Genomic DNA, 25,688 nt, shown 5'->3' on the forward strand with positions numbered 1-25,688 from the left:
ATTTGCTTCCTCAAGTTTTGTTTTGCTTTTTTTCTCTTCTAACTATTAGATGACTCACCTTAGCATCTTGGACCATCTTGCTATAGACTTTCTTTGTAACTAGTAATATGGAGCCAGTGTTTTTATTCCTTTGATGGGAATCAAAAATTGGATGTCTTCAATAAAGTTCCTTCAGGCCAGGGGGAGTAATGGTTAAGATTATGTCTAGGGTAATTTTTATGTGTGGCCCCTGATTAGATGTGGGGAGCAGAATAGATGCAGAATTCAAACTTATTTTTTAAAGTTCAAATGACCGAGGATGGACTCAGTCCTTGGACTTCTGAGAGACTGTGTTAATGAACTCAAAATTTTACCCTTCCCTGTATCAGTGCCTTTGCCTACCATTTTGCTGGTCCTTGACTTTGAGTTCAGCTATGTGACTTATTCTGGCCAATAGAATGCCGTGCCGACTCTGAGCCTAGACCTCAAAAGAACTTACATATTTCTGCTTTCTTTCTTGTGCTTCTGACATTATCATGAAAAAAAAAAAAAAAAGCCTCAGCTAGTTTACCACTTCTAGGAGAAGGAATGAGAGGCACTTGGAACAGAACAAAGTCATCCCAGATCCGTGAGAATAAATGATTGTTGTTTTAAGTCACTAAATTTTGGGGTTGCTCATTCCACATTGTTGTTGAAGGAACAGAGGAACTCTACCTACTCCCTTGGTGATCTAATTTACTGTAATGGCTTGAAAACATTTATTTACTCTGAAAACTCCCAAGTTTATATCTCCTACCCAGAACTCACCTGTGAACTCTTGGCCGGCAGTTCCAGCTGAGCACCACTTGGTGTCTAATAGATTATCTCAAACTCATCTTGCCCCAAACTGAGCTTCTGGTTTCCCTCTGAACCCTACTTCTCCTGCAGTCATCCCATTTCAGGTAATCACATCTCCATTCTTCTAGCTGTTTCTCTCACATTATACAGTCAGTCCATTAGCAAATTCTCTTGACTTAAACTTCAACACACAGTATATCCAGATCTGACTACTTCTCACCTTCTCTACCATTAAAACCCTGATCCAACTCACGATCACCTCTTGCACAGAGTACTGCAAAAGCTCCTAACACGTCTCTGTGTTTCCACCAGTGCCTCTCTGAAGCTTATTCTCCCCAGAGTAGCTCAAGTACTTCTTTTAAGGCCAAGCAAGAAAAACAATTTACTCGCTGAGAGAACTGGGTCATTTGTCCTGGAGAACTTCCCACATTGTGGATTTTGCTGATTGCATCCCCCTTGTCCTGGATGGCTAAAGTGCTAGGCGTAGTATCTGAATCACCTGCAAAAATGGAAAAACACCAGCTGACTGAAGATAACAGCCACTGTTTAAAGCTAAAACCTTTTACTGACTCAATGAAGAATAACAGGTACACTGTAAGGAAACAAATTTCACAAGTCAGATCTTTCTTAGAATAATTCTTTAATAAATGTGTTAGCTGCTCTTTTTCCATTCCTTTTTTTAAATTTCAGCATTTCTATTTCTGCATTCATTAAAAAACTGTTCATTATGATAAGGATTAGGCATAGTATTTATTAAATATTTAGACTCACCATGAAGAATAAAAATGGATGATTGGGTTTTAACATGTTTAGCCTAATATATTTTCATAGATATATTTATTTTATTGTCTACGTGTGAGGTATGAATCAGTGATGACTGAGGTATGTTTGCTTTTAATCCTGTTATTTACAATGGCTACCTTCAGTTTCAATGCATTTATGGCAGCAGAATTCACCCACATGGATTCTATTTGAGGTAAGCATTGGACTAAAATAGGAAAATCCCACAAGATGAGCCTCATTCATGTTTATGGATTCATACAAGCTATTCCTGGTATGAGACTCAAATGGAACCATTTGTAAGCTGAAAGCTTGTGCATTATAAAGTGTTTCTGGAAATAGGGCTCTTAAAAATGGAAAGTTTCTTTAAAAAAATAAAAATAAGTCGCTGTAACTATTTTTAAAGGGAATTAATCCTAAATGGCTACATATAGTTGACTAGTTCTATTTTCAAAAAATCTGAGTAAATGAAAGCAGAATTTAAAAAAAAAATAGAGAAACTGCTTACTCAAATGCATATCATTGCTTCATGTGTTCATTCTTTTACTCAAGGCGAATTTACTGAACTTCTAAAATGTGCCGTACCTTGTGCAAGGGGTGGGGTAAGATGCAGTAGGCTAAGCACGAATAGTAATCAGACATCCTGCTCTGATGAAAATTATCAGCTAATGGGGAAAATGAGCCATAGAATGCAAGGAGTTGCAAAGCAGTAAATGCTCAGTGCTTAAAATAAAGGGAAAGTGAGAACAAAAGATGGTTTGGAACAGTGTCTCCCAAACTTGGCAGATCATCAGAATCGCCTGGGAGCTTTTAAATATATATGCTTTTCTTCTAGATCAAGGGGGCACAATGTATACTAGAAACTGGCTTACCTTGCCTGCAAGCAGTAAGATCCAGTTTTACTAAGAAAATGGAAAACTTGGATAATTTAAGCCACTTAAGTGGATATTATTTTAAAGAGCTTCCACTGTATTTTTTAAGTGTTATTTGATTGACCTGAGACAGTGGAAGTGAAATTAAAATACACGTTCTTGGCAGAAGGGAAAGGAAGCCAGTAGCTATGAGATGACAAAAGGGAAAAAATACGTAGGAGCCATTCAATGGGATCTTCTTAATGCAGACCAGAATATATAAAGAATAGATTTATTTTTAGCTTTTTATTGTGTGTGCTTATGGCCCCAAATTCCAAAATTCAATATAACATTTAAAAACTTAAAATTCTTCTCTCCTTTCCCTCCATATCCCATGTCCCAGAGCTAAGGTTTTATCCTTTTGGAAATGGCTACTTGCACAAGCCTGTTTGTATTTGTATATATGGCTCCATGTCTCTTTTTCAATCAAAATTGTATACAGGCAGCTTCTACGAAGATAGATAAATTGTTGGTAGTTACCTAGATCTTCTTTCTTCTAGCTATATAAAATCCCACTGCTTAGATATAATACAATTCATTTAACCACTTTCCCATTGATAGAGAACATTTCTATTTTCCATGGACAGTTCTGGTTTATATGTGATGTCCTTGCATTATTGTTAACAGCTCTTCCATTCATTCTCAAAATCGTCCCAGTTCAGATGATAAATTGTATGGTCACCTACTTTACTTCCATTTTTTGTTACCTACATTACTGAAATAAAAATATTTGTTGATTTAAAAAAAGATGGCACATCAAGAACATGTATTTCTCTTCTCTATTTCCTAAGACTCCATTAAATTATAAAGGAATAAAAATGTGAAATACATTTCTAATAGTAAAGATATAGAGGAACATAAGAAATTTCAACAATTTCTGGAAGACAAAAAAAAAAAAAGGGAAGAGAGCATAGCAATAAATGACACTCAGTGGTTAAAACTGTAGCCCAGAATGAACCACGAAGGGGTTGCGTGCAAGTGGAAGTTACTGTCCTGAAGAATTTCATGAAAGCTCCTGATTCAGAGGTACAACAGAGATCCAGAAGGGAAATCGGGGCTGAAAACAGGTGGACTGATTGATGATCTGCTTATGAAATAGTCAACTTTCCCAACCCTGACTCCCAAACTACTTGGACAATATAGCAAACAGTATGCATTTCCCACCAGGCAAGACTAAAAGTACTTTCCTCTTAAGAAATTAAACTATCCGAGGAGAGCTACACCCTTCTCGTGTGCATAGGGCTGCTCTAGGGTAGGGCCGTTCTTATTCTGACATCGAGGAGGCTGTTAGCTTGATTACTCACTCCTTACGAGTCCAGTCTACAGCTAGGTTGTTGATTACATCCTTTTCCAAATACATAGAGCTTCCAGTTAGATATTTCTCCTCACACCATTATACAAATATTCACTCAGCTTCATTATTAACAGGTAACCGGGACACATGATGAAAACCAGCAACATGGAGAGGAAAGATTAAGATGAAAAAAAATCAGTAAAACTGACTTCAGAAGAGGACAGTGATAATTCAGGGGGAAAAAAGGCCAATTAATGATAATGAAAGTGATTTAAAAGACATTTAAACAGTCCCCCCCCCCGAAATTTCTTTTAAAATGGAAGAATCAGAGAAAAAGAATGAATTCTTAAAGTTAAAATATGGTAGCCCTCCAAAAAGGTTCATTGGAAGATACACTTGAAGGAATATTCAAGAATATAGAAGAAAATAGAGACAGAAAGATAGAAAACAGGAAAAGTGAGGGTTTCATAAGAACAGAAATGAAGGACACAAGAAATAATAATAAACAATTAAAAATTTCAGAAATGACAAGTGCATGAATGTTCAAACTGAGAAGACTCCGTGGGTACTGAGTAGTTTAAATGCTTAAGAAAAGAGTAATGAGAAACCCAAGGCAGCACATAAGGAGGGCCAGGTGACTGGTGCAGAAATCCAACTCCCTTTGTAGGGTTTAGAGGATGGAGAAAATCGGAAAGTTTTAGAGCCAGATCCAAGCATGAACTTCAGCTGCCGAACCTTGAAGATTGGACAGAGTTTAGGCAAGAAAAGAGGAAGAAAGAAGGGCATTCCAAGTGGAGAAATGGTGTCAGCCAAGGCAAGAAGGTAGGAATTGAGGGCCAGCATAGGAAAAGAGTCCTGCTGTGAGATGGCAGATGCAGGTTGGGTCCAAATTACAGGAATAGCTCAGAGATATTGTGGGTTTGGTGGGTTACACAAATTTTTTTGGTTCCCAATGCATATAAAAGTTATATTTACACTATACTGAAGTCTATTAAGTGTGCAACAGTATTATGTCTAAAAAACAGTGTATATACCTTAATTAAAAATGCTTTATTGCTAAAAAATGTCTAACCATCATCTGAGCCTTCAGCAAGTTGTAATCTTTTTTCTGCTGAAGGGTCTTGCCTCAGTGTTGACAGCTGCTGACTGTTTAAGGTGGTGGCTACTGAAGGTTGGAGCTGCTGTGGCAATTTCTTGAAATAAGACAACAGTGAAGTTTGCCATATTGATTGACTCTTCCTTTCATGAATGATTTCTCTGTAGCCTGCATTTTACCCGTAGCAGAACTTTTTTCAAAACTGGAGTCAATCTTCTCAAATCTTCCTCCTGCTTTATCAACTAAGTTTATGTCACAGTTTAAATCCTTTGTTGTCATTTCAACAATCTTATACAGTATCTTCACCAGGAGCAGATATCTCATGGAACCACTTTCTTTGCGCATCCGTAAGAAGCAACTCCTCATCCATCAAAGTCTTCTCATGAGGTTGTGGCAATTCGGTCACATCCTCAGGCTCCACTTCTAAGTCTAATTCTATGGCTGTTCCCACCACATCTGCAGTTACTTCCTCCACTGATGTCTTAAACTCCTCAAAGTCATCCAAAAGGGTTGGAAGCAATTTCTTCTAAACTCCTGTTAAGTCTGACATTTTGACCTCTTCTCTGGAATCATGAATCTTCTTAATGGCATTTAAGAATGGTGAATCCTTCCTGGAGGTTTTCAATTTACTTTGTCCGATTCATTGGAGGGATCAGTATCTATGGCGGCTATAGCTTTATGAAATGCATTTCTTAAAGAATAAGATTTGAAAGTAGAAATTACTCCTTGATCCACAGGCTACAGAATGGATGTTGTATTAGCAGACATGAAAACAACTTTAATCTCATTGTACCTCTCCATCAGAGCTCTTGAGTGACCAGGTACTTTGACAATGAGCAGTAATATTTTGCAAGGAATCTTTTTTCTGGGCAGTAAGTCTTAACAGTGGGCTTAAAATATTTAGTAAACCATGTTGTAAAGCAATGTACTGTCATCCAGGCCTTTTTGTTCCATTTATAGAGCACAGGCAGAGTAGATTTAGCACAATTCTTAAGTGCCCTAGGATATTCAGAATAGTAAATAAGCATTGGCTTCAATTTAAAGTCATCAGCTGCATTAGTCCCTAACAAGAGAGTCAGCCTGTCCTTTGAAGCTTTGAAGCCAGGCATTGACTTCTCCTCTCCAGCTATGAAAGTCCTAGATGACATCTTCTTCCAATAGAAGGCTGTTTCATCTACATTGAAAATCTGTTGTTTGGTGTAGCCTGCTGCATTAGTTATCTCAGCTAGATCTTTTGGATAACTTGCTGCAGCTTCTACATCAGAACATGCTGCTTCACTTTGCACTTTGATGTTACAAAGATGGCTTCTTTCCTTAAACTTCATGAGCCAACTCTGCTGGCTTCAGACTTCTCTTCTGCAGCTTCCTCACCTCTCAGCCTTCACAGAATTGAAGGGAGTTGGGGCCCTGCTCTGGATCAGGTTTTGGCTTAAGGGAATGTTGTGGCTGGCTTGATCTTCTATCCAGACCACTCAGACTTTCTCCTTATCAGCCATAAGTCTGTTTTGCTTTCTTATCATTTGTGTGTTCACTGGAGTGGCACTTGTAATTTCTCTTAATTTTTTTTTTTTTTTTTTGCCTTCACAACTTGACTAACTGTTTGGCACAAGAGGCCTAGCTTTTAGCCTGTCTCAGCTTTCAACTTGCCTTCCTCACTAAGCTTCCTCATTTCTAGCCTCTAAAATGAGAGCAAGGCAACTGTTCCTTTCACTTGAACAATTAGGGGCCATTATTCATTGGCTTAGTATCCACATTGCTGTGTCTCAGGGAATAGGAAGGCCTGAGGAGAGGGGGAGGGATGGAGGGATGGCTGGTCGGAGGAGCAGTCAGAATACATGCAATGAATATCTATGTCTTTTATTTTGTTTCTGTCTGTTGCTGTCTAATGTGGGCATATTTGTGCCCCCCCAAACAATTATAATAGTAACATCAAAGATCACTGATCACAGATCACCATAACAAATAGAATAATAATGAAAAGTTTTGAAATATTTCAAGAATTACCAAAATGTGACACAGAGACATGAAGTAAGAAAATGCTGTTGGAAAAAGTGGTGCTGACAGATTTGCTTGGTGCAGAGTTGCCCCCAAACCTTCCATTTTTAAAAATAAAAACCCAATCTCTGCAAAATGCAGTAAAGTGAAGCACAGTGCAAGGCAGTCTGCCTGTACACAGGGCCTTGAACAACAGGTAAGGATTTGGGATTATTTTGCATCAAAAATTTTCAAGGTAAGAGCGGTGGTACAAAACCTTAAACCGTATTATTTTTCCAGTATTAGTTTTTAAGCCTTCAGATATCTGAGAATATGATACCAGTTCAGTCTGGTTCTGGGGCAGCCACAAGGGTCAATTAGCCTTGGCTTATTGAGTTAAGAATAAAAAGTTCTGTTCCGGAAGATGGAACACCCATCTGCTATTGCCAAGATTTTTCCTTCTTTGTTACTTAATATTAAAGGAAGGAAACCTCTTAGGCGTTCTGAGAATTAATTAGTATCTCCCAAGGGATTTCCCTATGCCTGTTGTTATTTATGTAGCTTATTAAAGAAAAGAGCTCTCTTTACAAACATTACCTTATTAATCTCTGTTGAATCAACCTCATACACTCAGGAAAGATGGGACAGGCGGGGAGGGCAGGGAAGCCACAGTATATCAGGAAGGATGCCTTACAGATGTTAGATAGGATATGGCACTGGCAGGGCTCTGAAGACTTGTTGTATTAGGGGATGCCTTTCCTTTTTCTAAGTAGTAGGAAAAATGCATGGTTTTCTTGTACCGTAATTTCCTTGAGCAAGGAATCCAGAAAATGTCTTTTATGTCTTTAGACATAAATGTAAGTAAATTAGGACTATAAGAAAGCAACACAGAGAGTGGGCTAAGCATGTTTGTAGGTTTTACTGGTAGAGGCCGATCCAAGTAATTTCAGGTACCTGGAGTTGACTGAAGGATTTATACCTGGCAATAATGAGAACAGGAATCTTGTCTGTGCACCCAGGCCTCACAAGGACCCTGGAGTGCCGCACAATTGTCACAAAGACAGGGATGGAGCTTGGATAGTGACCTGGATATTCAGTTTCCAGCCCAGCAGTGGGTCTGTGGCTCCCTCTTTCAATGCTTGGCTGTTATGTTGTATTAAAAGGTAAACTGAGGCACATTAAAATTTGTTTTCAAGAGTTTATTTGACCAGACATTGCTTTGAATAGGGCAGTGCCAAACCAAGGTGGTTAGGAGTACTCCAGGACAGAGGCCAAGGTTTTTGCAGAGAAGATGCTGAAAAGAGCAAAGCAATTATTTGATTGGCTATAGCTGAAGCAGTTGCCTTATTTGGGAAAAGTACTGTTTGTGGTTGTTCTTATGTTTCACTCTCTTGGTTTCAAGTGCGTTGACACTGGCTTAGGTTTCGTTTGCTGATGTAAGCTACCAAAGTGTGAGAGCCACACCGGTCTACAGGCCTCTTTATTTGATTAAGACTTGACTTTGCATTAGAGTTCTCTCCGGATATATGCCCAGGAGTGGGATTGTTGGGTCATATGGTAAGTCTATTTTTAGTTTTTTTGAGGAACCTCCATACTGTTTGCCATAATGGCTGCACCAAACTACATTCTAACTTGAAAAGATACATGCACCCCAGTGTTCACAGCAGCACTATATTCAGTAGCTAAGACGTGGAAGCAACTTAAACGTCCATCAACAGATGACTGGATAAAGAAGTTGTGGTATCTGTGTACAATGGAATACTCCTCAGCGACAAAAAATAATAATAATAAAATAATGCCATTTGCATCAACATGGACGGACCTGGAGATTGTCATTCTAAGTGAAGTAATCCAGAAAGAGAAAAATTGGTGATATCACTCATATGTGAAATCTTGAAAAAAAAGAGGACACTAATGAACTCATCTACAAAACAGAAACAGACTTGTAGACATAGTAAACAATTTTATGGTGACCAGGGGAAAGGGGGTGGGAAGGGATAAATTTGGGAGTTTGAGATTTGCAAATGTTAATCACTATATATAAAAATAGATAAAAAACAAATTTCTTCTGTATAACACAGGGAAGTATACTCAATATCTTGTAATAACCTTTAATGAAAATGAATATAAAAACAAATATAAGTATATATGTATATATGAGCACACACACACACACACACACACACACACACACACACACACGACTGGGACATTATGCTGTGCACCAGAAATTGACACATTGTAACTGACTATACATCAATAAAAAATAAATAAGTAAATTTTAAAAAAAGGGTTTACTTTGGTTTTTGCTGCCTTTGCTTCCTACTGCTCCTGCCTCTGACAACCACCTTCTCTCAACTCTCCTTTTCTTTGCCTTATTGCTTCTGATTACTCATAGCCTCTGCTTCCTTTTCGTTGCTTATTAATTACTCTTACTGCCCCCTGACTTCTGCTTATTACCTTTTTTTCTCTCTCTATTTTGGCTTCTGGCCCCTGCCATCAGCCACTCCTCTGTATGTCTTCAATTTAGATTCCCTGAATCCAAATGCTGGTCTGGGGTCAAGGGCAGAGGTAGGAGTTGAGATTTGAATTGAATGAGGGGAAACCTCATCCTCTGAGATGGAAGGGGAGAAGGTGAGGTAGATACTGCTGTGAGTCGGGAGCAGGAAGCTGAGAGAGGTCATATGCGATGACTTATGTCTCCTTAGTGGAGAAGGAGCATTGTCTGCTGAGAGTGTGGGAGAAGGTTTGTGTAAGGAGCTTACAGTGCAGTCGAGGGCTGGACTAGCTTTAGAGGATGGTTGGAGAGGAACTGACCAAAAACAGGTGAACATATTGTGAGGTGGGACTGAGAGCTGAGATTCTAAGACTAGGGGAGGCAAATCTGTCAGTCCCAACCCTCCCATCCCCTGGGTAGGAATGATGGGGGCAGGTGAGAAGAGAGCTCAGGAGATCAACCACTTACCCTGAGAGAGAAGAAAGGTTAGGAAGAGACTGAGAAAATCGAGAGGTCAGGGAATGGAAGTCTTGAAGACAAATGCAGAAAGAAGGGTGACTGAGGTTAGAAAGGACATTTCAATGACGAGAGCTGGATTTCAGAGGTGATGCCACGATGTGGTGTGTGTGATGGATTAATTCTGGCCACAACCGCCTTGCTGCTCCTCTTTCCACTCTGAATCTGAGCTGGCCTTTGCACTTGCTTTGACTAGTAGAATGCGGAAGAAGTGACAGATGCAAGTTCTGGGCACTTATCTTTCCAGGAACATAATACCTTAGTCCAAAGAATCATACTATCGGTGGAATTTCAGCTTCAAATGAGGTTGGTGAGGGGAGGTATTTTTAAGACAGATCTCCAGCACCCTTCAATCTGTGTCAGTCGAAGGACTGCCAGTTCACTCAGGTGTACAAGAGGTCTTGCTCGGCTCACGTGGCAGTGAGCAGTGGAGTTTAGTGGTTAAAAGCAGAGGTTCCAAAGTCACAACGGCTGAAGGTTCAAATTCTTTATTCACTCACTTATCAGCAGAGTGACTTAACTTCTTCAAGTTTCAATTAAATAGTTAAATACTGCAGTCCTGGCATCATAGGGTTGTTAAAAGAATTAAATAAAATAATGCATTAAGACACTTAGCACAATGTCTGGCTCCATCACTCATTGAAAGTTGGCTGTTGTGATTATTATTGGCTGCCAAGTAATTGGGTGATAGCGCTGTATTAAGTGGCGGGATGAGAAGGCTGCATATAAAATCACAGTTTCCCCAATGATGGTTTAGTACTGAATTCAAACAGTATTTAACCATGTTTTAAAGCACACAATTTGGGGGAAATGTTGATTCTTTATAAAGTCAATCTCTAGAGGGCCATAAAAGCTATTTTAATCACTACAACTAATTACAAGGAAGTATAAATCAATAAACTTTGCCAAATGGTCTAAAATATAATAAAGAAAGCCATCATTAACAATCATCCAGGAAGCCACTGCCCTTAAGAGTGAGATGATATAAAAGTTGGATGAGAAGAATGAATTTGATTATTTGAAAACTCCAGACGTTACCAATGCTTTCAGGGAAGTTCTTAATTTAGTACAGAGACGTGAATTTTCAGCATGATTATTTCCTTTAGGTAACTTGAGCTTATTACTTCTAAATTGTCTGTATATTAGGCCTGCTATGGAAAAGTACTGTCAGCTCTTAGGGTTCTTCTGACCTTTTCTCAGCTCAAAACCAGTCCTCTTTCCATTCCCCCTCCTAAAGCTGCAACACTGTTTCAGAGCTGGAATCAAGATTGGAGTCAAGAGGCATTTAGAAAGCTTTAGCCCTCTTCTAGTCTTGTGTGATGGTTTCTGACCCAAGTCTGGGAGTCCCGGGGCTACCATGTGATCTCCTAAGCCCACCTTGCTGCTCTCTCCCACTGACTGGTAGAGCCAATGCCCATATGGGTTCCTGAGCCAAATTCCTCTCTGCCTGTCACATCCCTGAGCCAAGGACTGAGCTTGCTTCTCGCCACACTACTTATTCTCAGTGGTGTGTTTTCCCGAGGCTGGAACCTGCCCATGAACGCCAGGTGAGCAGCAGGCACCTGTTACCACAGGTAATGACGACTGACCACTTCCTGATGCCAAGAAGCCTGTGCCACTGGGCTCTGTTCCCTGTGGGATCCTGGCTGTACACCTGGTCACAGCTTTGCTTGCCTTTTGGACAGTGTACCTTTCTGACTCAGTTTCTGTCCTACTCTGGGGAGCAGATCAGGTTCAGGCCCAGCCCCTTCCCCCACCTTTACCTGTCTACATTGCAGTGGGGGATATCAGAGATGTTACAGACCGGCTCAGTTGTGATGATGAGGCCAAGAGGTTGAGTAGGATAAGCTCACGGTGGCAGTAAGAACTGGATGTGAGGCTTGACTTGGCAATTAAGTAGATTTCATAACCACTGACCTCCTTTAGCTAAATCACAGGGCTAATGACAACATAAAATAATGTGACCAGCATAGATATGCATTGGAAAGTTGTCACACAAATAGGAAGGTGTGTTACTGTTGGCTGATCAGAGCCCCCAAATAGAAAAAAGGATTTTGTAATCAGTTAGAGTTAACAGAAAAATCTAAAGTGACAGTGGTCAAACAAGATAGAACCTCATTTCTCTTCAATATAAAAGAAGTTTGGGATTGGGCAGTTCAGAGTTGGAATGGTGTCTCAGTAGCTGTCAGGGACCCAGGCTTCTATTATCTTTCTGTGCTGTGCTAGCGTATGGCTTCTGTCCTAAAAGTCACCTCACGGTCCAAGATGACTTCTGAGGCTCCACCCACAGTCCAGACATCAGAAAAGAGGAAAAGGGCAGGGGGAAGGTATAGTTCAACGTGGTAGAGCACACACAAAGCATGAATGAGGTCCTGGGTTCAATCCCCAGTACCTCCTCTAAAAATCAATCAATCAATCACTCAATAAATAAATAAATAAACCGAATTACCCCCCCCCCCAAAAAAAAAGGAAAAGGGAAGGAAAAAGAGAAACACTGTGTAAGTCAAGCTCTTTTGAAGTGACCTTCCTGAAAGTCCCACATATTCCTACACACATCTTATTGGACAGAGCATTGTCGCACAGCCACATCTAAGCGCAAGTAAGCCTGGGAAATGTAGTCTTTTATTCACGGGGTATTGCCACCTGAGAGTGGATACTGTTGGATGACAACTAGCAACTTGCCACGGATAGTCATGTGAAATCAAACGAAATGTCAACATTCTTAGAGAGTTTAAAGGGATAACAGCCAAATGAGCTGCTCTTACGACTGGCCCAAATAAAATAAATGAGATTCACTCACTCATTCAACAAAACTGTTTTGTCTAGCTAGTGCATGCCAGGGACCAGTCTCAACACGAGGGAGATGGTAGTGAGCTCAGACAAACATCTCCTGCCTTCATAAAGTTTACAGTGTATTCCTTCCCACAAAAGAGGGTATAATTACATATTGTAGTGGAGTGAGTATATGGAGAATCTTGCAAGAAGGTCACACTTGAACTTTGTGAACTCAACTCTGTAGAGGGAGACAAAGGAGCTTTCCTTGTCGGGGCTGGAATTGACTGGAAGTCCCCCACTGAATGACACGGTTACACATCTTTAGCATGGCAGTGGTGTTTCTCTTCTCTGAACTTTCCTACTGCTGACCAAGGCTGTTTCAAACCCTTACCCTTAAAAGAAAGTGATTCCTCTCTGCTTGATTATATCCCCTGTAACTGGGAGAGAATTCGTCTCTGTTTTCCAAAGAGCTGAGGCTACACTTACTGCACAATCTATGGAAACTGGGACATGATACCTCACCCTCCTTGCCTGTGGCAAAGGGATGAGCAGTGACTCAGGCATTCTGAGGGTCAAAAGCATCAGTCTGAAATGTCTAGTCTAATCCCAACAGGATGGGCCTGGATTTCTGCTTTGATTTGCTTTGGCCCTTTCTCACCTTACAATTTCATTTGGAATTAAAATAGAAAATTCTATTTGTATTGCTTATATTCTTCATTAGCTGATACTTGGGTCAGCCTCAGAATGATAAAACAACCAAAGGAAAGAACACAGCATTTCTCTGCTGTCATTTCACAGAGCCAAGAATTTTATTTGTCCTTCTAAAGAGTGGCTTTATTTTTAGCTCCATGCAGTGCTCTAAATGAATGTCCTGTCTGTTTCTACACAGCAGGTCAGATAACCCAATCACGTCCAGTTTTAGGGAGAAATTCTTTTTGTTCCAACTTAGAAGCATCAAGCATCCCTTAGAATAGAGAAGAGGTCTTTCCTCCCCTCAATGAGAAAATATATGGGTCAGTGACACTTCCATATTGTATGCTGGATTTCCTTCTGAAGGTTTTGGGTTGTGGTGTGTAACTTCATGGTTGCATGGAGGATTGAATGGCTCCAGTGCTGTAAAGGAATAGACTCAGTCTGACAAAATACCTCAAGAAATGGGGAGGTGCTAAGGCCATGACAATAAGGATGACAGGAGTCGCCTGGTGCTCCAGGGAAAGGTGCACAGAGGGGCTTCAGTGGAGCCTGGGATTTAGGTGGAGAACAGGAAGGCACTGATGTACTTTCAACATTCTAGCAGCAGACGCAAATGGACTTTCACACTGAACTTGGCTGTGAACTCAGTTCACAGCTATGCCACGATTAACTCCTCTAGGCTCTCAGACCTACTTGTCAAGTTATCTGGCTCTCCTTTTTCTTTTGCTCAAAATCATTTGCTGATGTTTTAGCACTAAGAACTCTGAGACATTTAAAGTTGCAATTGGAAAGTAAAGAACAACCTTTCAGGCTTGTTAATGGTCAGTTGATGCAGCTGCAGGACAAAGACCTTAAATTCATCTGCAAATCTTTAATTATTTTCTCCTTCCAGAGCTGCTGCCCTCGCTCTGAGAAGCTACCTGGTCCCTGAGTTTGTATTGGGTTCTGCGGAAAATGACCTCTGCTGTCCCCTGGTGGCTGGTCATGAAGCCAGGGTTATGTCCACCCTGGTAATTTTCTGTCACCCTTGGTGTTATCGGCTTTGAGTACAAAGCTAAGGATGCTCAGGCTTCCATCCCTACCTGTAATTTAAAGCTTACATAAAACAAAATGCTCCACCAACTTGGACTGACCAGCCATGCCCCCTGCCAAGCACAACGGTCAGTTTCAGAAACTGGCATTGGAGAGATACCTCTTATGTCAGGATGGCCCTTGGTAGCTCCAGGGTAGATTATCCACAGTGGACTTCTGCCCAACCCAGCATTACTTTAGAAATCCCATTTTGGCTCTTCTATCTCATCTGAGAGGCAGGATTTTTGGCATAAAATAATCATGGACTTTGATTTGACATCACAGTGAGGAGGAAGGCATATTATCAACTCCCTAACCAGTACTGTTAGAAGACCTAGCAGGAATTTAGGACCTTCCCTTACCCATACAAAGATCCTACCATGATGGGAGGACTCCAGCTGCTGACAATGGCCAAAGGCTAACTTGGACATTAATAATCATTTTTGGAGGAATTCCGTTTTCAAAAATAATTTATTCAAGTATTTTATGCCAAAATAATTCTTAAAAGTAAGTTTCTATTAGTTACTCTCGAGCAAATGTGCATTTAACTACATGAACACAACTATTACTTCATAGTTTTTTTTATTATAGACTTTTTTTTTATCCACATGAATGTTAAAGAAACTACAACAGAGTTAAATACCATTTTTGATAACATGATTATATTCTTAATTACACTCAATATTAAACTGTAAAATATTTCCAGAGGAATACAATCTTCATTCATACAGCAGGCAAAGGAGCAGAGAGGAAGAGGCCACATGTAAGTCTGTCCAGTTTGCTGTGAAAAGCAGGTTCGTACGGCTGACCCCATTCTAGCCGTCGAAACGTGACCCCCACTCCTAGGACAGGTCTTGTGTTTTCTTTCCACCGAGAATCACTTCTTCAAATGTAAAAGACAGTCTTGGTGAGCTGCTCTTTCCAAGTGTGCGGCACTGAGATGCCCTGGGACCGTCCATGGATTGCCCACCCCGGTTGGCTAACAGCACTCCCACGCTCTGGGTCCAGCTGGCCTTTAAAAACACAAAGACTCAAACTTTGGTTCCACCAAAAGATGCGACAAGCACTGACTGCTCTGGTTGGCCCCCCTCCCCCCACCAATGAACGGCCGCTGCAGTCCATTTTACATGGTTATCCATGCTGCTTTGAGGTCACTCGTCCTTGGGTTCTCCCAAACCTGATTTTGTATTCGATTCCCAAGCCCTTTCAATTTGCAGTCTCTGTGCGGGTCAGAAGTGCTCAGCGGCAGGCTGTATCTTACAGGAGAACAAGAGTAAGGGGTTCTGGGCACCTGGGATATGACGAAAAAGCACAGAATGACAACCTCAGCATGATATAATCGGATAACTGAAAAGTACTGAAAGTAATATTTAGTATATCCTTAAGACAAGACATTTTTAGTACCATTTGGATAAAAATGTTTAAACAGTGATCATGAAAGCATCTTCCTTTTTACATTTGTTGGCCTGCTGTCTTAGAGTTATGCATCTCTGCTGACACTGAGCCAAACCTGAACTATTAAATCAGAGTGTGATGGTTTGCTATGCCTTCTTTACAGTTCAAGTCATTTGCTGGGTTCTGGAAACTTCGATTTGTTGTTGGGCAAACATTAAGGCAGCCCGCAGTATAAGGGGCAGACAGAATTCTATGCACTGATGCTCGGCTGGCTTTGGCCGGTTGGTCCAAGTTATGTCTTATTTTTCTTGTCCTGGGGTCTTAGGGCAGCTCTAGAAGTGTGACTGGAGGTTTTGCAATTCAACATCAATGAAAGCACCAGATTGGTTACTGACTTCATGTTTCTAAGTGATAGCAGAAGATGTGAGTGAGGCCACGACTGCAGGTGACAAATCAGGGAAGGACAGATGAAGTGTGGGCTGCAGGGCCAGGCAGCATGGTCCAGATCCTGTCACTTGCTAGCAGTCAGACCACACGCAACTCACTCATCTCAGCAATTGTTTGCTCAGTGGATGAACTGTGACAGCAGCAGTGTGTCTCTCAATGAGCGGTTATGAAAATTAAACAAGATAACTGGTGTAAAGCACTTAGAAGTGTGGGGGCACCTTGTCATTGCCCTTGGAGCCTCTTGAAAGAAACTGGTCCTCTTTTGTCTGACTGCAGAGGAGAGAAATGGACACACCATCATCCCGTGTTTATATTTTATCGTTGCAAAAGGAAGACACAAGAGTGTTCAATGAGAATCTCTCCACACCCTTTTCATTGCTATTGTATCTTAGAAATTCTCCCAGAAGTGAAACAAGAATAACAGGAGTTTACTAAAGAGGTAGATATTGTTAGCATAAAAAAAAAATCGCAGTTTCAAACTCTCCAGAAGGATGCAAAGTAGCAATTAGTGATGAAGAAAATGCAGACATAAGGCAAAAAGTAGATGGGTTACACCGTTGGGTGTTATAGATGGTTCTGAGCAGACTTTAATAAAAGCACCCCCTTTGGGGAAAGAAGGGAGAATCTGGCAGAAGACTAGCATGAAAGAGTGATGGTTGAAATTTTGGTGGGGAGAGTATAGCTCAAGTGGTAGAGTGCATGCTTCGCACACACGAGGTCCTGAGTTCAATCCCCAGTACCTCCTCTAAAGATAAATAAATAAACCTAATTACCAACCCCGCCCTTAAAAAAAGAAATTTAATTTAAAAATTTGAGCTAGCAAAGCCTTTGATCAGGTTTGACCATCCACATTTATATAGAAGAAAGAGCCTCCAAGAGTAATCTCTTAACATAGGGAGGTAGTGTCAGATTTAGAAGCCAGACTCGCTTAAAACCAGTCCAGTGATTCTAGAAAGACACAGGACGGGCTTAGAGTCAAATAGACCTGCATGGAATCCAGGCACTGTCACTTCCTAGCTAAGTGACCTCACTGAACCTTGGTGTTCCCATGTATGAAATGGGGAGAATAATAGGACCTACCACACAGAGTTGGATTGTAAGGATCAAAAGAGAGAACATGGCAAAACACTTAACCCAGTATTTGGCATAGTTAATGCTCTATAAGTGATAGTTCTTATTTCCAGCTTGTTCCACAAGTTTCTGTATGACTCTGAATGACTCACATCCCATGATTCACTTTCCACTTATGTAAAATGATCACGTTCACTGTGAAAGACATAGATGCTTCAACCAGTTACAGGCATGACATTTGCAGAATGTTAAAACGCGCTTGGGAAAAAAAGAATGTAAAGTAATAATGAAATTGGTGTTAACATCATGACATTATTATTTGGGGTGCAGATTTTGCACAGATTATACTGGAGTGTCTGTGTAGGAGCTGGGGTACAGAAACAACCAAAGGTAAGGAAGAACATGAAAAATAATCCTGGTGTTTAAAAAAACATTTCCAGACGAAAGGATAATACACACAACATTCTGAAGTCCTTTTCTTAAAAACTTTTTTTTTCAAATCACTTCCTTCGTACTTGTGAGCTCGTGATGAAGCAAATACTCAGAGCAGTACAATTTCTAATCTACTAGGGCTTGTTTTAGCAGGGAGTTTGAAGATAAATAAAATAAACTACGGTTTACACAGCTGGTAGCTAAACAAATAGGATTCATTGCCCCAAAGGGGACTATGCTTAGGTGGAAGAAAGGTTTAAGTAAATCCATGGATAATGGATCTTCAAGGAGTTATCAAGGGAAAGTTAAGAGTATTCAATATAGAGGTCTACATTTTGAGGTTGGGATTGTTAAGAATAACTGTTTGGCTCTTCTCATGGAATTGCAGTTAGGACCCTGGGATGGGTGGACTTTTATTTTGACTCAACGTGAAATTTCTTACGTCCTACTGTAGGCAAAAAAGATGTGTAGAGCAGTGATATGTGGCAGTAATTGCTCAGCTTATTAAGTGGATTGCCTGTGGTTTTGAAAAGCTTCCTCCTCTTAAGAGTCATGTTGGAATCCACTGGGTGGCAAGAACACAGCCCACTACCTTAAGGGTCACTCTTGCGTAAGACATTAATGCATCAGTCCCTAATTTGGAAACCTGTGGTCACTCAGCAAGACGGAATTTGTCTCTCTCCCTTGGTGTAATGATTTTTATTTTGTAATCTCTCTCGGGGTAATTCCTTGCAGGCTTGGCATGTTGAGAATCAAATACTGTCTCTAACAATATGGTTGTGATTCTCTGCTTGGCTGATTTAGCTCAGCATTTAAGTAACCACTAATCTTCTGAAGGCACCAGGGTCTACTTAGAGAAATCCCTATTGTCTGCAAGGATGGAAACAAAATCAGCATGGAGGAAGCATTAGTTACTAAACACAAATCAATCTTTTTTTTTCCAACCTCGCTGTATACTCTGTCACCATCGAAGGCACGCTTTCTGGGCGGTAAGTCTTCATTTTGCAGGTGCAAGAACAGCTCATGTCTGACAAGCAGAGAAGATGAACTGGGGAAGTGGAAGGAGTGAAAAGAGTTTATTGAAGTTCCTAAGTATAAATCAAACTGCATTCTAATGGATGAATCACAAAAGTGGAGTAAAAGGAACCTGATAACAAGAGAACGTTCTATGTAACGTCTTTTACTAAAGTTTAAAACTAGGCAAACCCAATCTTTTGGGGGCAGGGGAGTAACTGGGCAAGAGCACAGGTAACTCTCTGGATGTTGGAAACCTTAAGCGAGTTGGCTGAGTTTTGATTTGCAGACTTCATGGCTTGTATGACGATGATTTATAGGCTTGAGTGACTAGGTGTTAAGACTTCAATAAAAAGGTTACCTAAAAAGAAATTCCAATATATACTCTTCGATTTGAAAGAAAACGAGTTTGACATTTTTAAACTTTTATACATAGGAGTTTATCAGCATTAATTTGGGTGATTCTTGTTTGATTACCTTGATATGCTGAGTTAAGATATATTAGAGCCTGAATGTTCTAAAATTATTTATTTCACACTGCTGGCACAAACCTGGTCTACAATAATGAGAAAGAAATCGCCCAAAGTCAACTTCAGACTTAAGAAAAATACTTGAATATACAGAATTCTAATGAAGCCAAGCTCACAGGTCCATCTGTGTATGACTTCACGGAGATGAAAACAGAATGACTTATTATCTGGGCAACTCTGCTGTGAAATATCTGCTCAGAGAAGACAGGAAAGTCCAAGCATAAGGGGCAAGCAGGCACTGCACTGCAAGTCAGGAGCCCTGGAATCTCTTCGTGGCTTTGCAACAGAGACAAAACATCACAGCTCTCTGCACTGTAAGTGGATTGCCTGTGGATTTGAAACAAACAGGATTCCTCAAGTTCCTGTGAGTAACATTAAGGGGAAGCGTATGAATGAGAGACTGCTTTGGAAAGAGTTTTGAGCTCCTAATGAAATGTGACATAAATATAATTATTTAAGACAAATCCTGAAGATTATCACGAATAAAGATGATGGCATGAAGGAGGACTGTCGCGTGTACATTGTAGAGGCGGCTTGTGATCCACGGAAGAGAGGAAGGGAACAAAAGGAACCGTGAACCTGCACTGTACAGGATTTTTTTTTTTTTTTTGCCATTAAATTCTCTTGAGTTGAAAATATGTTCCAGAGGGAAGGAGTGGGAAGAATTGTACTGATGGGAATGAATAAAACTGATAAATGTCTGCAATCCTAGTTGGCCATGAGCACTTACAAATGCTACCTCTGTAACATAAGAGTTTTCCCCTGATTTAGCAGTTCCAATTGCTACGTCATCCTCATGTCTTATTGCAGAAACAGCAATTTCCTAGTTTTTGTATTCCTTCAATTCTAATAATTATATATATCTTCTTCCATATAATCAAAAAGTTGCTTTTGAAATGTTTAGGTATATTCTGAATATAGTCATTGAATTTTTACTGTCTTCTTTTCCTTAGGAGTCCTGAATATTTGTCCTTTAAATTGCTGCCAGGTGTGGGACATTGGCTCTGGCTTCAGCTGTAGCGAAGCAATGATTGGCTTAGGGGAAGAATGAATGATTACTCCTGCAGTAGAAGTTCTCAAAGGTCTACGCTGTCAGCAATTATTTACAGCACCATCTGTCAGTAACTCACTGAAAGTCAGATTTCAGGAAGAAATTTTTGGAAGCAAAGGAGAGAGGAGGAGAGGAGACACAATAAGCATGGCTTCTGACACTCATGGTCCCTTCAGAGGGCCAGGAACCAGGGTGTCAGGAAGAACCAAGAAAGAGCAGAAAACCTCCAAACAGAATGAAGACCATGTCGGCAGACCGAATCGAGGATTTTCTTAGTTACAGGAATTTTCCACAGAATTTATCAGGCACACTTACCCTTTCATTTAGGAAGTCTCAGGCCCAGAATGAAATTTCTCACCATCTTGGCTTAAACACAAGATGCAGCATCCCCAGTCCCTTGGACTATTTCAAGTACATCAGAGAATACAGCTGAGCAATAGCTATTCAGAGAGTTATGGAAAGTCTGTTTCCCTTGGTGAGCTCACCTTTTAGCTTTTGCTGAGATGGGCACCAAGCTTTTCTTTCCTGATCAAGCTTGCTGCATAGGGGATCTGCAAGATAAAAACAAGCAAAACTCTCTGGGTAAGCTAAATTTGGAGACAGATGAGTGATGGAGATCCTTCATCATGCCTAGCAATTTGAATGCCAGTGGATCCGCCTTGAAAAGAGAAGCAGTATGAGGTTCCTGGGGTCCAGCTTCCCTAAGACCCGTGAGAAAGCGTGTTAAGGACAGACCAGGTAATGACACTAGGGTGTTGCCACTGCTACTCTCTGAGGTTCCTTGGTGACATTTCACTTAAGAAGTTTTTTAAATGTATTTAATAATGTGGTATTCTTATTTTTTTAATTTAGGTATGAAAACTAACTCATGATGGTATCATGTATGTCCAAGGTCACAAAATAAGAATGTGGTGACAAACCAGAGCGATGTCATCTTTCATTCAGATAGAGTGATGAAATATGCCATCATTACAAACCACAAATAAGACTAACTATCTAAACACAAGCTGTTACTCTGGGTAATTCCCCAATAAAATAACTGCACGGAATGGAAAATATGACCCTTGAGAATTCGACCTGGATAAATCTGAAAAGTCCTTTTCAATACTGGGGCTTTGAATGGAAGCCTATCGCATTTGGTATGCTACTTTTCATTGGAAAATTCAAATGGTTGAAACTGGACCACATGTATTATTTAGATTTGCCTCTTCATTAACCCCAGGTACGTTACTTACCTTCATCATTACAAGGTGAACTTCAGGACGCGAAAGATATAAATCCATTTTATATTTAAAGAAATATTCAGCCTTCTAGAACGTAACACGAAATATGGCTGATATTACATACAAGCAGTAAAGGAAATAAAATCATTGTCATTCAGTTAGGCAATATATTGAATACTGCTAGATGCCTTCCTCACACTCGCAGGATATTTATGTTTTCTCTCCTGGTTTAGCAGCCCATAAATATGAAACTTTATTAATGGGGAGGAGCTGCAAATCTACAATGATGCTAGTGACTAAGATTAGCTGTACCTTTTTGCCATAACTGGCCAGTTGAAACAAAAAGTCCTTTTAATGGAAAAAAAGGGAGAAGACAAAAACAACCACCTCACTATTTTGATACACAGTCACAACACGGATATACCTGACAGGGACATACCTGATAAAGGTCATAATAGCAGCACTGAAATTAATGATTCATCGAGGACCATAAAATGTTCAGTGTCCTAATGTCACATTTTAGGATGAGAGCTGAGATCAGCCTGATAATTATGACAAGAACAGTTACACTGGGACCTACTCTAGTTACCTCTTCTTTCCACTCTGGGTTATGCTACACCTGCTATTAACAGAGACATATCTGAATCTTGATTTTCCATTATGGTGTATGCTGCAATGGCAAAACACATGGATCACCTCTCTCTTTAGATGCATGACATAAGAGAGCTTTGAATGGAATTCTATTATTGAGGATAACAAGCAGAAACAACGTAAACCTTGGGGTGTGAGGAATCACCTAGTGAAATGTGGTTGTGCCAGTCTCACGTTTAGAAAGCGTTCCGCAACACCAAAATTAGATGCCACAAAGATTTAGTAAGTGTCTGTTCTGTGCCACGCACTACACGAGATAAGTTAATATCGTCATGAGCCATCTCATCAAAGCCAGTAATCTACTCATTCTAAACCCAAGAAAACTGCTGGAAGGGCACTACTTTTTCTTTTTCTTTCTCTATTTTTCTTTTTCTTTTTTTTAAAGAAATAACAATGTAGCATTTCATTAAGATGGGAAGCTGATAAGGAAAATAAAAAAAGTACTCAGGGAAAAAAACACATTTCCAAATAAGCACATTTGACCCCCCCAAATTTCCAGACTGAAATTTAAATCTGTGTGAAGAATGATTCCCCAATCGAACACTGATTGATGAGTTTATTTCATTAAAACAAAATGAAATAAAAGCTGAACAACAACAAAGAAAAAAAAAAAAGCAAAGGTTGTAAGCTGAGAATCATTAATTCTAAGTCCTAAATCATGAATGATAAATAAAGAGTATATTAGCACACGGCCCAGTGGTTCATGGACGCTATCCTGTTTCACTGATTCTAAGATGTACGTTTTTTCCCTCACATTTTAACATTTCTGAAGTTGGGTGTATTATAACTGATGGTATCTTAGACTAATGGTTGGAAGCTTTTTTTCTTGTGACACATCAAATAATGAGGGCTCCTACAATTGATGGTGCTTCAAATTCTGTATTTCCCAACTTGGGGAGCTCAGGATCTCAGAGGCTCCATGTAAGATAATTATCCCACATGAATGTCCTATAACAGAACTTACAAAAGGTTTCTTTTCATTTTGACCAGCTAGGAAATCACCAAGATTGGCATGGACAAGAAACCCTCAAAGCTGCCGTGTAACTTCTGAATTATCCAGTTGGCTCTAGTCTATCAAAAGTATTGTGATTTTTACCGAAAAAGATAACTGCCTAGTTTGTGCCAAGAGAGTCAGCCTGAGCTCAGACATTAAGGTGGGTCAACGTCTCAAAAGGAGGAAGATGAGGGGAAAAAAGGATATATAACTGAGAAACAAGTGATTGCATTGTCAGCATGCCTGGCAATAGGCCAATAATTGGAAAAGGACCCACTGTGGTTGAAGTCTGTCTCCTGCAAAATCTTAAAGCAGCTTCTATGGAAGTTCAGACTTACATCAAATCCTCTGACTTGCCGGGACCTCTTTTTGTTATATATTTAGTCACAAAACCAAAATCCTCTAGTGGCCCAGCACTTTTCCTAAAAATAAAGTGCTCTATCTATCTTTTAAGAAATATGTAAAACATATTTTAAAAACTCTCTGGGTTCAGATGGTAGAAATCTGGGCAAGTTCCCATCCTAATAAATACTGGAGAACTGCCAAGAAAAGACCGTATATCACTGAAGAGCTGTGCCCTTGCCAAAGAGAGAGCACTCCTCCAGCAACGGTGAAGACCTGTCATCGCTCCTTTCCCTGCAAGGAAGCGCAGTGCTCACACCATCAGAAAGCGGTAAGCTGCTTTTTTACAAGTCCACAGTGAATGAAACATTGGTACTAAATCTATTGATTGAACATTATTTTAATTGAGTCTTTTAATGAAGAACTTTGAGACCAGTTCCCCCTGGCTGCATGTGACTGCAGCATTCTAGAAAGACAGTAGAGGGCACTTCAAGACTAGCACATTTTTTTTAGCACGTTTTTCTCAATCTATGCGCCCTTTGGTAACAATCCAGCAAGTTCAAAGGATGTGAATCTGGGTTTAGCCATTTATCATGTGTTTTCTGTTGAGCTTCGTAATGTACTTCAAGAACTATGACCAATGTCTTAAGTAACTATGTCTTCAACTATGACGTGCCTTCAACAAATCTATGTTGAAAATTATATTATATTTCCAGTCCTCAGAAAAACTTTAAAGGGTTATACACTTAATAAAATACTTTCACTCTCTTCTTTAAAAAGTTTTTAAATTGAGATATAATTTACACATAATGTTGTAATGGTTTTTTCACCTTCTTCTTACTCCTTAGGGGTAATGGATTGTGTTTTAAAAATGGAACACATTTCCCCTAGAATCACAATTCACTTGTGAAGGAGCAATCGTTTGCTCTTTATTGTACTAAACACTAACATCTTTGTGAACTTGCTAAATTCTCAGACTTTTGATTTGAGATTCCTAGTGAGAGGCATGTATTTCTTTGCTTGTAATAAATCAATGAAATGGTAATGAAAACATTTTAAGCATTTGAAAACCCAGGGCAAAAGTGGGGGACTTTAACACAAACTGTGTTCAGGACTGCAAAACTCTAATTTTAAGCTATTTGTGAAAAATGTTAGCTTGTGGTCCATGTACAAATGTTAAATAAACTGCATGTACTTTAAACTTTGCATTGGGATAAATGCACATTCATACGACTTTGTAGTCCTCACAACTTTGCACTTAACAAATTGGAGAAGGAAGCAATGGTGTAGAAATTACAGTCAGCAGAGAATCTAAAAATGTAGGAGCCAAAGAAATTCATAAGTTTTCTTTCTATGGCAATGATACCCAAGACACTTTTGATATAATCTTTTGAATAAGAACACTGTGTAACAGCATAGGATAAATGCATTGTGGGTCTATGGGAATTGTTACAAAATATGATGGTTTTAATATATTTGAATTCTTCTTGATTGCAGGATAGAGTGGGTTTTTATTTCATCTGAAGGAAAAAAATGCCTATTCTGTAGGGAAATGACTAGTCTGTAATATACTCTGTAAACTTTAAATATAAAATAATTTAAACATAAAAGAATAAAATAATTTTGAGTGAATCGTTCTGTTCTCAAGGAGGAAAGCATGTAACCATATTTACTGATGAATCAGAACATTCAACTAAAAATATTGAGAAAGTCAGTAATTGTGATACCTGGCAACTTCTTGATAATCTTCAGATATAATTTTCTAAAGACGTTTCTCCCCAGGTACCACAAGCTGAATAAGGGACGGGGTAAGTTTCTGTTCAAGTAACCTTGAGTCTGCTGCCTCAAATCTAAAGCAATGGTATAGTATGGACATAGGCCCTTCCGGCACAAACATGTCTCTGGTCAGCAGGGCTTAAACAGATCCACTATCAGAAGTGCTACTTTGAGGAGCACGCCATTAAAGTGATTACTCATACTGGCATAGCATTTTATGATTTACATGTGATTTCATGTTTATTACACACTTGTGCCTTATTATATCCCTACCAGGGTACTAGGTTGGACCTTACAACAGGTTCCTTTGGTTTAGGAACTGACATTAATGAACTGTGG

General features: G+C 39.8%; 1 protein-coding gene across 2 annotated transcripts in view; it reads right to left on the reverse strand.

Annotated features, from left to right (window-relative positions):
• Window positions 1-15,068: 15,068 nt before the first annotated feature.
• Window positions 15,069-25,688, reverse strand: part of SKOR2 (SKI family transcriptional corepressor 2) — a 37,335-nt gene continuing 26,715 nt past the window's right edge. The window contains exons 7-8 of one of the 2 annotated variants that reach the window (XM_031441966.2): window positions 20,849-20,914; window positions 15,069-15,714 (exon numbers count right to left, since the gene is read on the reverse strand). In XM_031441966.2, the coding sequence (XP_031297826.2) occupies window positions 20,852-20,914 (63 nt within the window). In that variant the 3' untranslated portion in view covers window positions 15,069-15,714; window positions 20,849-20,851. The other variant, XM_064480321.1, reaches the window with a different exon arrangement.

This window comes from Camelus dromedarius, chromosome 28 (assembly GCF_036321535.1).
Source record: "Camelus dromedarius isolate mCamDro1 chromosome 28, mCamDro1.pat, whole genome shotgun sequence".
Taxonomy (NCBI): Eukaryota; Metazoa; Chordata; class Mammalia; order Artiodactyla; family Camelidae; genus Camelus; species Camelus dromedarius.